We start from the raw sequence: 15,081 nt of genomic DNA, 5'->3' as shown, positions 1-15,081 counted from the left end.
CCAGCTGCACGCAGGCTCCAACCTGGACTCTGATGAAGACAGGTGTTGCTGGAGGCTCTTGAAAAAGCTGAAAAGCTTTGAAGATCCTGGGCCATGGAAGCAGATGAAACGGAGATTTAAAGGGCCTCTGAAATGGCCAAAGGGGTTTTTCTTTGGCAGTGGCAGCAGCAGCAGCAGGCTGGGAGAGCTACTGAAGAGCAGCAGCAGCAGGTCATGGTGGCAAGCAGAGACCAGGCACTGGGGTGAGGGCTGTAGACATGTGTTCTACCCTTCTTCCCTCCTTTTTGTTTTTGGCCTGTGCTGAACCTTCTATTTGTCCTAGCTAGAGGCCTTTCTGTATTAGGCTTATGCTATACCCAGTTCTAAACCTCTTCCGCATATATTGCTTCAAAAAATCACACGGCTTTAATTTCAACAGCACCCAAATCCAGCTTTACCTCTTGCACTCTGCTTCTAATTATTTTCTGGTGTAGCTTAATTAAGGATTATTTAATGCCCTAATGGATTTGCTATTCTATGTGCACATGCCAGGGTTCTGATTTGGATCAGAGAGAATAAACCTGAGCCAGAAAAAGACTTTACTGCCAGGCACAAATATCCCATTTGGGTGCAAGGTTCTTGTGGCAGTGATGGTTGTGTAGCATCAGCTGCACTTTCATGAAACAGACTATCTAGACTCATGGTTCCCAACAAGGGGCACACGCCCCACAGAGGGGCAATTTGATTTTTAAGGGGGGAGTTGGAGAATGAGTTATTAACAGTTAATGGCCCTTTAGGCTTCCTCCACATGAATAGTTCACTTTTTGAATAATAAGAATTGTATGTCATGGGGGGGGGAGGGATCAGGATTTTAGAGATGCTTAGGTGGGGCATGGCCAAAAAAAGCTTGGGACCCACTGATCTGGATGCATTTCCATTTGACTTCAGAATGGATTTTGGTGCCAAAGCATCAAAGACCTGTATTGGGAGGACGGGGAAGTGTAATCCTTAATCCCTTAAAGGCTTTTGATACAGTGGTACCTCGGGTTAAGAACTTAATTCATTCTGAAGGTCCGTTCTTAACATGAAACTGTTCTTAACCTGAAGCACCACTTTAACTAATGGGGCCTCCTGATGCTGTTCTCATCCTGAAGCTCTTAACCCGAGGTACTATTTCTGAGTTAGTGGAATCTGTAACCTGAAGTGTATGTAACCTGAAGTGCCTGTAACCCGAGGTACCACTGTACTATTGGTTATAGTATGCTCCCGGACCAGTTCTGCAAGGTGGGAGTGGGACACCCTCAAGTGCTGCAGTGCTTCCACACCTACTTGAAGGACTGGTTCCAGAAAACAGCAGTGGGAGTCTTGTGCTTTGCCGCATGGCGGTTATGCTGTGATGTACCTCAGGTTTCCCATGCTTTATAATACCTCTACGAAGCTATTGCTAAGTTGAAATCTGGGGTTACAGGGTAACGTGTCATCAATACACAGATGAAACCCAACCCTATTTCTCTATGTTACTGGAAGCTGGTCAAGTTGTGCAAATGTTGGAGTGATTTCTAGGGTTGCAATGCACTGAATAATGGCTTAATCAGAATCTTGACAAGACATACTTTATGATTGCATAACCACATCAGGTGCAACTTATTCCAATCTAAAGGAGGCTTCACTATCCGTTATCACACATGTTGGGGCAGAGCCACCCTCCCAACCAGCTGCTTTCTTGGACCAGGCTGGGGTGAGGTAGCAGTGAGGTTTTGGCCCAAAGACCAGCCTAGTATAAGTAAGCAGCAGTGATATCAGTATTAGCTGGGTGGTTCCACAGTTCAGCTCCATCACATGCAACACCACAACGGATCACTTCTGTGCATTACCCCCTTTGTAAGAGGAATTTATTTTATTTTCTCAGGAAGGAGGAGGAGAGATTCATAGGGACAGGAGGGGAATCAAAATTTGTGACCTATTTTTGATAATGCAGTAGGGGAGGGAAAGTATGTTTTATGAGCAATCCTTGCAAAAACTATATTTTTAATTAAAAACAAACAAACCCTTGTGATCTTGTTAAGCACTTGCAAGGAATGTTTGCAATACCCAGCTGAGTTTTGGGGAGGCAGGATGGTGCTTAATCATTTCTACTCTCCTATACACCTCTTTCTGCATCTTCTTATAAACTGCACCAAAGAGAATGTCTCGTTATGGAAATATGGCAAGCAACTGGATTTCATTCACCATTACCCCAATCATAAGTTACCATATTTGAGCTGAGGGCAGTTCCATGTTGAAGCAATGGAGGAACCACGCTTCTAGTCCCACTCCAGCAGCACATCTCCTTACCCAACATCAATGCATCTTTCTTAAGAAGTATTTACTGAGTTTTCAAAACAGTGTGCGTACAAGATAAAGAATGAAGAAACATAGAATAAGAACTGCGTGGAGCACGTTATTGCAATTAGGATGAAATAGACAACAGTACACTATTGCAGATATCACGATGAAATAGATCCTGCAAAGGGACACTTTGTAAATAAGAGTGACATAACAGTAAGTTAGCTTCGCCACATAGAGGACACTGACGACATATGCAGTGTATAAAGCATATAAATGGAGACCATACAACATCTAAAAGGGCTTGTTTCATAACCCCTCTTAGAACAGAGCAACAAATGCCAAAAACTGCCCCTAGCAGTTGCAGGGCTCTGTGGGAGTCCTCATAAGGGAGCTGGTCCTGGAGGAAGAACTGTGAGGGGAGAGACTTTGTCAGGCAAGGCCTCCTTCCACCTGCCTTGCTCCACCCTCTAGTCTCTGCTTCTCAATTTGTATTGTATAATTTTATGTACTGTGGCTTGCCGTTGTTTTAGTGATTATAGTTTAGAAATAATTTATTGTAACTGTTGAGTGGATTTCTGTTTAACTTTTATACGTTGATATTATTCTTATTTTATGCTATTCTAATGATTGTTGAATGTTACTTTTATGATGTAGATTGCTTGTTTTAAAGTTTTGTTTTGTTTTCACATTTTTGTACTGCATTAGATTGTTATAAGATGCACATTGCTTCAGCTTGTAAACTGCCTTGGATATTGTAAGCTAGAAAGATGGTATACAAATTAAAAACGATGATGCTGATGAAGTGGTCCTTAAGTGTCTCGTTGCTCAGCCCTGGTGCCCCTAAATTCTTCTGGTGAAAATTCACAATTTGTTTTTTCTCTGTTTAGAAAAAAAGATTGCAGGATAGGCCTCAGATCTTTCTTTGGGGTGTGCAGGTTCCTTGTCCTCCCTTCTCCAACCCTCCTTGTCTCAGTTGCCAAAGAGAGTTTCTAGATGGTCTGTTTCAGAATCATTCCAGGCCTTTGATTAGTCTGGTCAGTCTGAAAGTCCTGACAATGAAAGGGTGGTGTCTGCTGAGCAAAGTCAAAATATATTACTAAATCAGTGGGATTTCTCTGGACTAGTTCACTCACTGGATATCCTCTGCCTCTCATGCTATGTCCTTACAGTGATAATTCAATGGTAAAAATAAAAAAATTCCTTCCAGTAGCACCTTAAAGACCAACTAAGTTAGTTCTTGGTATGAGCTTTCGTGTGCATGCACACTTCTTCAGATACACTGAAACAGAAGTTGCCAGATCCTTCTATATAGTGAGAAGGTGGGGAGGGGTATTACTCAGAAGGGTGGTGGGAATGGGAGACTGGCAGATGGCTGAGATGAGCCTGTTGACGACTCTTAACGACTGTAATAGGTCTTACAGGAAAAGGCAAGGGGTGAGAAGATGAGAAATGGCTTAGTCATGTATAATGAGATAAGAATCTGTTGAGACCAGGTCTCTCCATGGTTTTAAGTTTGGTAATGAGTTGCAATTCAGCAGCTTCTCTTTCCAGTCTATTTCTGAAATTCCTTTGTAGTAAAACAGCTACTTTGAGATCTTGTATAGAATGTCCTGGGAGATTGAAGTGTTCTCCTACTGGTTTCTCTGTTTTGTGATTCTTGATGTCAGATTTATGTCCGTTTATCACAAGACAGGCCACAGCTCCTATTCACCTCAGTTATGTGGGCAGAGGGATTGATTCTCTGTGCAATAATTTTATTAGTTTTCAATTACAATAACCCAATAAAAGCCTCATTGTCAATACCAAATTATAATACCAAATTATAATACAATTATTAATGCCAAATGTTCAGATGCCAAATTATATTATTTTGTTGGCTCCCTGCATGCCAGAATTGATGATTTGATAATTTACTTAAACTCTGCATTCCAAAAACTTATAAATTCCAATGACACACCAGTCATAATAACAAACCCTTATACCACAGCTGCAATTTTACTGACTTCCATTTGCATTAACACATCAAATAATTTACAGTCCTTCAGGTGAAGTCTTCAAACTCTCTTTTTGCTCTTCTTGTGTGTGGCTATTATTCTGTCCTTATACTTTATTATGTCTATCTTTTGTCATTTGTTGCTGTTATCCATCATACCTTGGGCGGAGCTAGTATTCCATTTCTGTTTCTTAAGTTCTCCATTGCACAGTTCCAAGCTTCATTGTTTTGCAACTCAAGCAAACTGTGGGTTTCAGTGGCCTAGAAGGGCTCTCCATGTTAGCAGGGCACAGGGTTTGTTGTGACAGGTGTAAAAGAAAGAATGGTTAATAAAAGATAGTGAATTAAATCTATTATAGCAAAATATCGATTTACAGAGACTTCCCCATCCACTCTATGATTTTGCAGTACACCAGTTTGGGGGCATTGAGGCCCCAGATGAAATCCCAGTGGTTCAAGTATGATATATTTTTGTAGTAAAGTAGGTTAGAGATGCGAGAAACTAAGATGGCTGTATCTCCTGGGCTTGCAATGATGTCATTCCCACCAGACCACACTGCAGTTGGGACACTCATGTCTTCTACTTTATACAAAGGCGGAACGCTCTGGAGAGTAAAAGACAGAGGATCAATAAACACCCATAAACACACAAGTGTTCTTCGTGACAGCACCTTGACACAATTCAGACCACCTATGGGCTGTTCACAGGTTTATATGGAGGGCAGATTTTTCCTTCTTCCTAACTAGAACACTCATGGACTGCTAGCATGATTTAAATTGGGATGAGTGAATCCACTGAGGCTCTCCTCAGATTAGCTGCTGTCTCTCCCCCCCCCCCCATTTTGCAACCAAAACTCATATAAAAATACAGTAATTGTACCTCTGTAGAAATGATTTAAACCGTTTTTAGAATTTGTGGTTTATAAAATTGCAAAAAAGTGAATTTTAAAAAACCCCAAACCAATGGTGGGGGGAAACCCTGAGGCAATCTGTGTGGCAGTACAAGCTCCCCTGAAGAGCTGCCCCTGTGGTCTGTGGCCCATCATGCAGCTAGAATGATGAGGAGAGGAGAAAGAGGAGAGTTCTCCTCATTTCTTTGCTGCCAGTACCATGCCCCCTTCATGGGAATGGCAGAGTGTTTGAGGTGATGGAAATGGCTCTGGGACCCCCTCCAAGCACACAGAGCTTGATCTGAGTGAGGAAAAGGAGTTTGGGAGTTGGGAGATTCACCCCACATTTTGAGGAGGTGGTAGAGTGCCTGCTTTGCATGCAGAAACCCCTGTCTGAAATCATGGAGAGCTGCTGCCTTGGTGTGACACAACTCTGAGCTAGATGGACCAGCGGTCTGAATCACTGTAAGGCCACTTCCTCTGGGGGCCTCTCTTACTGCAGAGTTTGTTTCCAAGCCAGGCTTCTGCATCACCCCTGCTTATATTAAAAATAAAAATAATACTCAGGATCGGAACTGTCGTATTTGGACTAACTAAGAGTATTGGAGCTGAACGAAATAAGAATATCATTCCCTGAAATCTAGAGCACGGATTGTTTAATTTGGTATTGGATAATTGGCTTTTTTAATTGCATTATAATTTGGTATTGTATTAATGTGGCTTGTATTGGATGGTTATAAATGAAAATTAATTAAAAATTGTTTTGTTTTGTTTTTAAAAAAGAACATATTGTGGAATGCGGCATAATTAATTTCTAGTCTATGGTAAGTGATACTGAGTTTGCACTCTTCTTTAAGGGCTTAAGAACTTGTCTTCCACATCACATTCATTTAGTCTAGGATTCTTGACCCCACAATGGCCAACTGGTTATCCCCACAAACTGTAATGATCACCGGCTGCTGTGGTCTCTCCATAGTACCTATGTAATCAGAGACATTCTGCTTCTGCTTACATGGAGAGTTGTAGACAAGCTAGTCCTAATCTGAGTAAACCTATTGAAGCTATACATGGCTAACTCAAGTTTGTCCATTTCAATGGGTCTACGCTGAATAGATCTAAGTTGGATACAACCCATTTGAGGGTTGTTATGAGAATATGACAGGGAGGAGGAGAACCACGTATGAGCTCCGTGGAGGAAAAATGGAATACATATAAATTAGTGAAGAAACTTATTTTTTCACCTAAAAATTGTTCTCTCTTACCTGGTTATATCTTGCCTCATTCTTGTTCCCATAGTCAAAATACCTGAATAACCCCGAATCTCTTATCTATCAAAATAATAGGAGAGCCATAGAATTAGATAATGCATTATACATATTACTGAACATTGTGAAAACTCTGCCACTGCTGGTATTATCAGCAGACAGCTTGAAGCAGAACAATAGTACCAACTTAAAATGGTTTAATTGTGGTTAAGGGCTTCCCAGGGAATGTTACGCACACTAACAATTCCAGTATTCTTTGGTGGAAGCTCTAACAGTTAAGTGTTATATCGGGTCCTCCCTTAAAGAGGGCACGTATTGCAGTGAGACCTGGACAATCGACTCCCTGTGTTGTGGGTAGGTATGATTGGTCAGCCACAACATCCTATTGGTAGGTCCCTCATAGCTGGGTGCAATCTGGCCAATGGGACACAGTCCAAACGGTTCAAGGGACCTATTTATACCCATGCAAGCTTCCCCTTTCGGCGCGTTCATTCGGAACACCAGTCCACCTCTCCCTACTTTTAGGGCTTTGTGCTTGACCTTGCTATCCTGTCGTGTGTCGTCTGTCGTTGGGATAGGGGCATGGCAGGAGTTTTCCCCACTTGGCTGATTGGCTGTTGCCATTTGGGTTTCGCCTGCCACTTAGCAAATCATCACAATTTGTAAGGTTGCGGATAGGCTCTGGTTCAAGTGATAGGGTTGGGAGAATGCTCTCGCCATCCCTATGTAAGGGTATTCCGTTAAAGGAATCCAGGGACTCAATGGTTTGGTCAGCCCCTGAGAGGGGGTTGTGCCTGTGCCTTATTGCAGGGGGACATTTGGGTGGCGGAGATAGCCTGTTCCCAGCTTTCCGCTTATCCAGGTGTTCACCTTTGGCTGACCTATGCTGGAACCCTGGGTCAGTGCTAATAGTACTAAACAACTATTTTACTTTTAAAAGACAACTGAAGGCAGCCCTCTTTAGGGAAGTTTTTAATGTCTGATGATGTACCGTTTTTAATATTCAGTTGGATGCTTCCCAGAGTGGCTGGGGAAACCCAGCCAGATGGGCGGGGTATAAATAATAAATTATTATTATTATTATTATTATTATTATTATTATTATTATTATTATTATACCTGCACGGCAGGGAGCTAGTTGAACCAGAACCTATGCAACCATTAACTTTCTGTAAAGACTCTCCTCCCTGGAAGAGAGGGAAGTGGTTGTGGGCGGGAGCCCGAGCTCCGCCCCTAGCAGGGGGCGTTAGCCCCCTGCCTCCTCCTCTCACCTGGCTGGCGCCCACGCCCCTCGGCAGGCACCCAACCAGGTGCCTCCGAGGGGGCGTTTACAGCAGCTTTTTGCTGCGGCACCAGCTCCTCCTCGGCCTCATTCTTCTCTCCTTTGTCTCATCGCGAGTCACCCACCCTCCACTCCCTTTGAGCTCAGGATCTTAGTTCATTGGCCTTGCTATGGACCTTAGGTTGGTCGCCCTGGTTGACCAGGGGGCCTGGCAGGAATTTTTCCATTTGGCATTTGGCTTTTTGGTTTTTTCGCCTACCTCGTAGCAATCGTCACAACTTTCGTGGTATTGGTGGTTAGGTTAGGCATTGGAATAATGTGTTGTGGTGTGTCGAAGTGCTAGGTGTGGCCATTGCCTATGCCTTCAGTATTTGGGTATTCCGTTAAAGGAATCTGGCGGTCGCGTACTCTGTCCGATGCCTGCTTGGCGGGAGGCCATGGCACGACCCTCGGTGACATCAGGGGAGAGCCTATAGTTGGATTAGCATCAACAGGCTCCACCTACTGGTGAATAAACCCCCTTGTTTTAGACATCCAATGCCTAAGCCAATACCTTTTCACTGCTGTAATCAATAAAGTTGTGGCCTTTTCTTGCCCATTAACCTTATATCACGTGTCCTTGCATATTCATTCCACATTGCGGGGGTCGGGTCCTCGAACCACAATCAATAAAGTTGTGGCCTAAATTCTGCCAAAAACCAAAACCAAAATTTGAGGCCAGTGTGAATTTATTTAGGGGGGAGGTTTCTGGGTCTGAATACACAAATGCAGTCAATATGAGTTTGCAATTTTTGACAGACCATAGAACCATAGAACCCTCTTGACCACCACATCCGCTTAAAAGTGCACAACTCTACCTGTTTCCAGTGTAGAAAGTTTTTAGATGATGTTGCATCTGGATAATGAGCTGTATACACATCTGCACGACTCTGTGAAAAACATTTGATTTGAAAAGCAAACACATTTTTAAAATTTATTTTTAAAAATAATAATCTGAGGAACAGGCAAAGGAAACTACATCTGTAACTAGTCTAGAAATAAGGTGAGTAGGATAGCATACAACATGGGTAGGCAAACTAAGGCCCAGGGGACGGATCCGGCCCAATCGCCTTCTAAATCCGGCCTGCAGACGGTCCGGGAATCAGCGTGTTTTTACATGAGTAGAATGTGTCCTTTTATTTAAAATGCACCGCTGGGTTATATGTGGGGCCTGCCTGGTGTTTTTACATGAGTAGAATGTGTGCTTTTATTTAAAATGCATCTCTGGGTTATTTGTGGGCATAGGAATTCATTCATTCCCCCCCCCCCCAAAAAAAATATAGTCCGGCCCCCCACAAGGTCTGAGGGACAGTGGACCGGCCCCCTGCTGAAAACTTTTGCTGACCCTTGGCATACAATTATGCATGGTGCAGAGGGAGAGGGTTTGGGGTTTCACCCTCTTGTATCTCAAGAACCTGAAGCCACCCAGTGAAGCTTTTGGTTGGCATATTCAGAACAGACAAAACAGCTGGGAATTGGCTTCTGCAAGATGCAATGCTGGCTTTGAAAAGCGTCGAGAAAAAATCACAGAAGACAGATCAGTCAGTGGCTGCTTGTCAAGGTAATGTCCAACCCCAATGCTGTGCTTTTGAAAGTATTAAAAGCAGTGCCATTTTTTCTAGAAAAAGAGTTCGCCTCCCTCTTTCTCTTAGAATGGCAACAGTGCCCACCTAAGAGGTGCCGGTAAGTTCCAGCTGAAAAAAGACCCTGACTTAAAGTATTTTAAAAGCCCAGTCATACTGCTACTCCTTTGATTATATCTGAATTTCTTGTTGTATGGTATTTTGTGTTTGCATAGTACTTAGGGGATTGGTTTACATGAAATGCTAAGCTAAAAACCTTGGCTTAGTTCCAAGTGTGAAGATTCCTGGAAAGGAGTTTTGCTGTATTCCTCTCGGGGTCCTCCTGCTCTTGCCCTGCTGTGAGCTAAGCCATGGTTTGGCTTAGCATGTCACGCAAACACAAGTTCATGGTTTGTTTCCAGTCTAGACAAACCCTGAGCTGTAAACCCAGGAACTCTAATCTCTCTAGGATCCCATTTGCTCACCTTTCATGTTTAGCAATGGTCACCCGAGGTGCTCCACATCTGCTTCTCTCAGGTTTCCAAGACTGAGATAGCACCACCTTGTGGTGGTAGTGGGGAATAGAGGGGACACATTGCAATGAGAAAAGGACTGGAGCAGGAAGCTATGCAGTTTCAGTGAGAATGAGGAATTTGGGCAAACACCAGTGATTTCAGAAAACGTTTGAAGTGTAGTAGAAATGACTGGCTGACAGCTGTGTGTTTTTTCCCATCAGAGCCTTTTTGTGCGGATAAGGGAGGGAATATGGGAGTAATTAGCCTCCCCAAAACTCCTCCAGGCTTGTAGAGGAGGCAGATTCAGCCGCAGTCGCCCAATATCTGACACCCATCCCGAGGGATTGTGGGGGCAGAGGGCATTGAGTGGAAAACACACACGCCTAGGTAACTCTCCGAATGTCATCGTCATGAGCAGAGGGCTCCTGCTTATTTTTAAAGATAAAATTCGGACTTATTTAGCAGGCTTACTTTGAACTAGCGGAGAGAAAATAACTTGCAAATTTAACCAGCCACTGAGAAGGATTAGATCTGGAGAAAGACTTTTGCTACAACTTAAGACACTGCTTGGGATATGTGAGTAGACTTTAAACCTAACAAATGAAAAGGATGGTGTGGAATCTGGACTATGAGTTAATTAAGAGGAGGATGAAAGGATGCCCCGGTTTGATTTATTGTATCAGCGTAGAAGCAACATTTCATAAACAGCTGGAGAGACACCAAAGAACTTTGCCTGAGATTTATGGTGGAGTGGAGTGACGCAGTTTAAAATCTGCAAGCAGCCACAGAGAACTGAAAGTAACTTTGCTAAATCTGACCAGCTTGTTGAATCAGCATATGGATTACCGGTAATTATATAGTCCCAGGGGGAGGTAAGCCTTTAATGTTCTATTTCTTGATATCTGTATTCCCAGTTATATTTGGTAAAACCTCCCCCAGAAAGGCTACTACTTAAAAAACAGCTGGTTTGGAAAAGCATTTGGTAGCCGCTTTGATTTGTTTATATGAGGTCTGAGTGTGGACTTGGCAGCTACCTTCAGTGGGAAAAATCCTGGACTGAGTTGTTAAGATCTGGCAGAAATATCAGCTTGCAAAAAGATGCTGCGAACGCATAGAGGGGAACCCAGGAGAGTTGCCAAGGGCTGCTGGTGTCTCTTTGTTTGAGACTTGGAATATTACGGCCCTTGAGAGCAGAAATATAATATGGATTTCAACAAGGAAGATTCCACACAGATTTATAAAAGCGAAAGTTGAACAGACCAGTGGCTGAAGGAATAAAAATAAATAAAAGACAGAAGGATTAACATTGGAGTGGTTCACTGAAGAATTATGAAATGCAACGCTACATTGGTTGATCAGCACTCGGCGAACTTCAGAGCATGGGACGACACTCAAAAAGATAGATAATTCAGCATTTGTATTTGGCTTTTTATGATTAATTGTAATTTGGAATGTTTTAATGTGGTTTTAATTGGTTTAAAATGGAAAATTTAATAAATATTATTTCCAAGAAGAAGAAAAAGAAGAAGAAGGGGAAGAACAAAAAATGTGCACAGATTTGTTTCATTGAAAACACATTCTGATCTGAAATCATATCATGTGCAATCTGGGCATATGCAAACATGCCAACCCATGAAGGCTGCAATGCTGTACACGTTTTCCAGAAAGTAAGTTCCATTGAAGTCAGTGAGACTTGCTTCTGAGTAGGCCTGCATAGGATTGTGGTGTAATGGTGCAATTCTAGGCGTATGTACTCAGGAGTAAGTCCTCTTATGTTTCCAAGCCCACTTCAAAGTGTTGGTGCTGATCTTTAAATCTCTAAATGGCCTCAGGCCAGTATACCTGAAAGAACGTCTCCACCACAATCGTTCTGCCTGGACATTGAGATCCAGCACCGAGGGCATTCTGGCGGTTCCCTCACTGCAAGAAGAGTAATTGCAGGGAACCAGGCGGAGGGCCATCTCGGTAGTAGCGCCCGCCCTGTGGAATGCCCTCCCATCAGATGTCAAGGAAATAAACAACTATCTGACTTTTAGAAGACATCTGGTCAGCCTTGTTTAGGGAAGTTTTTAATGTTTGATGTTTTATTGTGTTTTTACTATCCTGTTGGAAGCCGCCCAGAGTTGGGCGGGGTGTAAGTAATAAATTACTATTATTATTATTATTATTATTATTATTATTATTATTATTATTATTATTTCTGTTCAACAGGACTTTTCCAGTGTGTAAAGCATTTTCATCTGACTCTAACCACGATTTCAATTAGCCATGGAATTTTTGCTCCCTTTGGAAGCTTTTTGCCTCAAAAATGAAAGCTTGTGAAAAGTAGAACATATAGCTAAACCAGTCGTCAGAGCTGCTTCCAGATCCTAGCTCACAGAGGATCACGCTAGCCAGCGGTCACTTGTAAAAGTCTTTTATTGAGTTACAGTTTCCATTCTCAAGCTGCTGCGCGCAGCTCTACGTCTTAAGGGTCAGACTGGCGTAGAGCTGCGCGCAGCAGCTTGAGAATGGAAACTGTAACTCAATAAAAGACTTTTACAAGTGACCGCTGGCTAGCGTGATCCTCTGTGAGCTAGGATCTGGAAGCAGCTCTGACAGTAAGCTCCGTCTCCCGTTGTGGGCATCTACAGCCTCGCGGACAGAGGAGAAGGAGGGTGCCTACGACTCAGCTCACGAACGGCAGACAAGATGACGGCCGAACAGCAGATAGGAGAACTCAGAGAAGCAGTGACACGTCTGAACGCCGGTCTGACCCTTAAGACGTAGAGCTGCGCGCAGCAGCTTGAGAATGGAAACTGTAACTCAATAAAAGACTTTTACAAGTGACCGCTGGCTAACATGATCCTCTGTGAGCTAGGATCTGGAAGCAGCTCTGACACCAGTAATCAACTACTATGCCTTCTTCACACATCTACATACCATATTTAGATTTGTTGCATTGAATCCACCCGAAATAGTGAACATGAGGCGCACACATAATTTCTGCATAAAAGAAGCGCGGCATAATTTCTGCATAAAGTCTCTCACAGGCTTGCGAGTCAAAACAAATTCTCCTCTGGCAAGCATGCTCTGTAAAGATATAAAGACCTTACATATAATGAAGCTTTCATAAAGTGGCAAAATTAGCTACATGCCTCTAGGGAATTCCTTCTCCCTGGCTGCACCTCCTAAAAGGTTTAAATCGGAGACCAGGAGGAGGAAACCATGTGGTGACCATGTGCCCTCAGTGTGCCTGCATGTGCCAGCTGCACCTGCTCCATCTCCAACCTTCCCACATTCGCTGATAACACCCAGATCCAGTTACAGGGAGGTTTGTAAGCCTGTCCAACCAAATCTACTTAAAAGTCCCCTTCAGACCTTCCAGTTCAGTGCAGGAAGGTTGGGGGTGTGGACAGTGACAAAGCTGCATGCTCGGGCACCAGGGTTAGAGAGTAGGTGGGGGAGTGGCTGGCGCGCATCCCAGGGGCGTGGCAGGTCACTTGTGGGGGCATGGTGTGAGCCCCGTGGGGGCATGGCATGAGCCCGGGGGGTGTGATGCACCGCCCGCAGGGGCATGGTGCACGTCCAGTGGGCTTGACGCATTGCTCACGGGGGCGTAGGCCCTGGTATGGTGGGGGGTGCGTGGCATGTGTCCGGGGGTGACCACGATTGTAGCCCCCTCCTCGATGGTGCCTGGACTGGTGCGCTCTCCCCACACACCCCTTCCTCTGCCAGTGGGTGTGGATAGGCTCGTCTATTTCATTTTTCTCCGTTTCTCATTCTCCCATGCTTAAGCTCAGTTCTGCATAATTCCCACATCAAGTTTGTGATTTAAAAAAAAACAAAAACAAGTCTGCATGAAAATTTCTGAGCAATGCACATTTTTGTATGCAATGTTGCCGAGCACACATAATTTTTGCAGAGCAATTTTCCCTATTATAATGCATTTTGTACGTTATTTTCACTATTTACTGTATATGAATATTTTACCCTGGTTTATGCATTTTTTTGTACATATTACTTGTCCAGAGAACCATAATTTGGAGATGAGCAAATTTTGAAAGGGGGGTTGAGTTTCCATTTGCAAATTCTTGATTTCTGCGGTCATAAAATAGTGATTGACGGGTACCTTGGATGAGTATTCAGGAAACATGGGGCTTATTTTCAACAAAGGGCTTGTTGCATGCTGAAGAGAAATCACAGGAGCCAGGGCAAAAAACATGTTGACTTTCTGAGACAGTTCTGGTATGACTGAAAATGCGATGAAACCTGAAAGGGAGAGGAGGGCGAACGAGAAAAACACAGTGGGCGTTTGGAGCTGCTGATAACCATGTTAAGAAATTCATTCACCAGTTTAAAGGGTACTCCCTGCAGAGGCAGACTTAGGGTAGCACAACCGGCTTGGTCACACTAGGTGCAGATCCTTGGGGGCTCTGCTACTATAATTAAAGGCATTGAATTTTGGCATTTCACAGGGCACCACTGAAATGAGATCCACCTCTGCTCCCTGGCCCTATAGCAGAGGAGAACCTGTGGTCCCCCTGATGTTGCTGCAACACAACTCCCATCATTCCTGGCTGATGGGAGTTGGAGTCCAACAGCGTCTAGATGACCACAGGTTCCCTATATCTGCCTTATATGGACACTGGAGCTGCTGTTAGGAAACTGAGGGGCAGTGAAGAGTGGAAAAACCCAACCCTCACCCCTCTTCACTTTAGGTTGAAGCCAGTTGCCAGTAAAGTAATGTAGGTAATTCTTTAAAAGTTTCTCTTTTACAGATATACTCATTAGGTGAATGAACAGATTTACAATGAACTCTGCCCCTGGAACTACCCAAAACTACATAACAACATCCTTATATCCAGTGTTATTTTTCTGGAGGGAAAGGTGTCAGAAGGTGTCAGAACTCACCATGAGTTCTCTTACAATGGCAATGGCGCCCACCTGAGAGGTGCTGGAACTGAGTTCCGGTACGTTCTGGCTGAGAAAAGAGCCCTGCTGATACCTATTCTAAACTTCAGGTCATATAGGCATTTTTTTAAAGGTATCACTACACAGCAACTGTAATATAATCTAAGTTATATGGGACAAGCACTGAGCTCTGTTTGCCTTGTTACTGTAAAGCCCTAAAATGGACCTCACACTGGGAAGGTCTGGACCATAGCTGTGTGAGCAGCAGGGTCAGAGTTGTCACGATAACTGTGGGACTTATTGTAAGGTTTTATTCTGTAACATAACAGGTTATT

At 43.6% G+C, this 15,081-nt stretch overlaps 2 protein-coding genes across 3 annotated transcripts in view; both read right to left on the bottom strand.

The window, feature by feature from the left end:
• Nucleotides 1–15,081, bottom strand: part of LOC310706823 (lipase member M-like) — a 79,880-nt gene that overhangs the window by 44,038 nt on the left and 20,761 nt on the right. The gene's annotated exons all lie outside the window — the stretch shown is intronic.
• LOC310706835 (lipase member M-like) overlaps nucleotides 4,045–15,081 on the bottom strand; it is a 31,905-nt gene continuing 20,868 nt past the window's right edge. For both annotated transcript variants that reach the window (XM_083503175.1, XM_083503174.1), the window contains 5 exons: nucleotides 13,965–14,104; nucleotides 12,776–12,925; nucleotides 8,595–8,666; nucleotides 6,453–6,518; nucleotides 4,045–4,905 (listed from right to left, as the gene is read on the bottom strand). In XM_083503175.1, the coding sequence (XP_083359301.1) occupies nucleotides 4,672–4,905; nucleotides 6,453–6,518; nucleotides 8,595–8,666; nucleotides 12,776–12,925; nucleotides 13,965–14,104 (662 nt within the window). In that variant the 3' untranslated portion in view covers nucleotides 4,045–4,671. The remainder of the gene's footprint in view (nucleotides 4,906–6,452; nucleotides 6,519–8,594; nucleotides 8,667–12,775; nucleotides 12,926–13,964; nucleotides 14,105–15,081) is intronic.

Source organism: Podarcis liolepis (genome assembly GCF_965112155.1).
Source record: "Podarcis liolepis genome assembly, chromosome: 5".
Lineage (NCBI taxonomy): Eukaryota > Metazoa > Chordata > Lepidosauria > Squamata > Lacertidae > Podarcis > Podarcis liolepis.
Note: the sequence above shows the minus strand (reverse complement) of the source record. Positions and strands in the feature narration are given on the sequence as shown.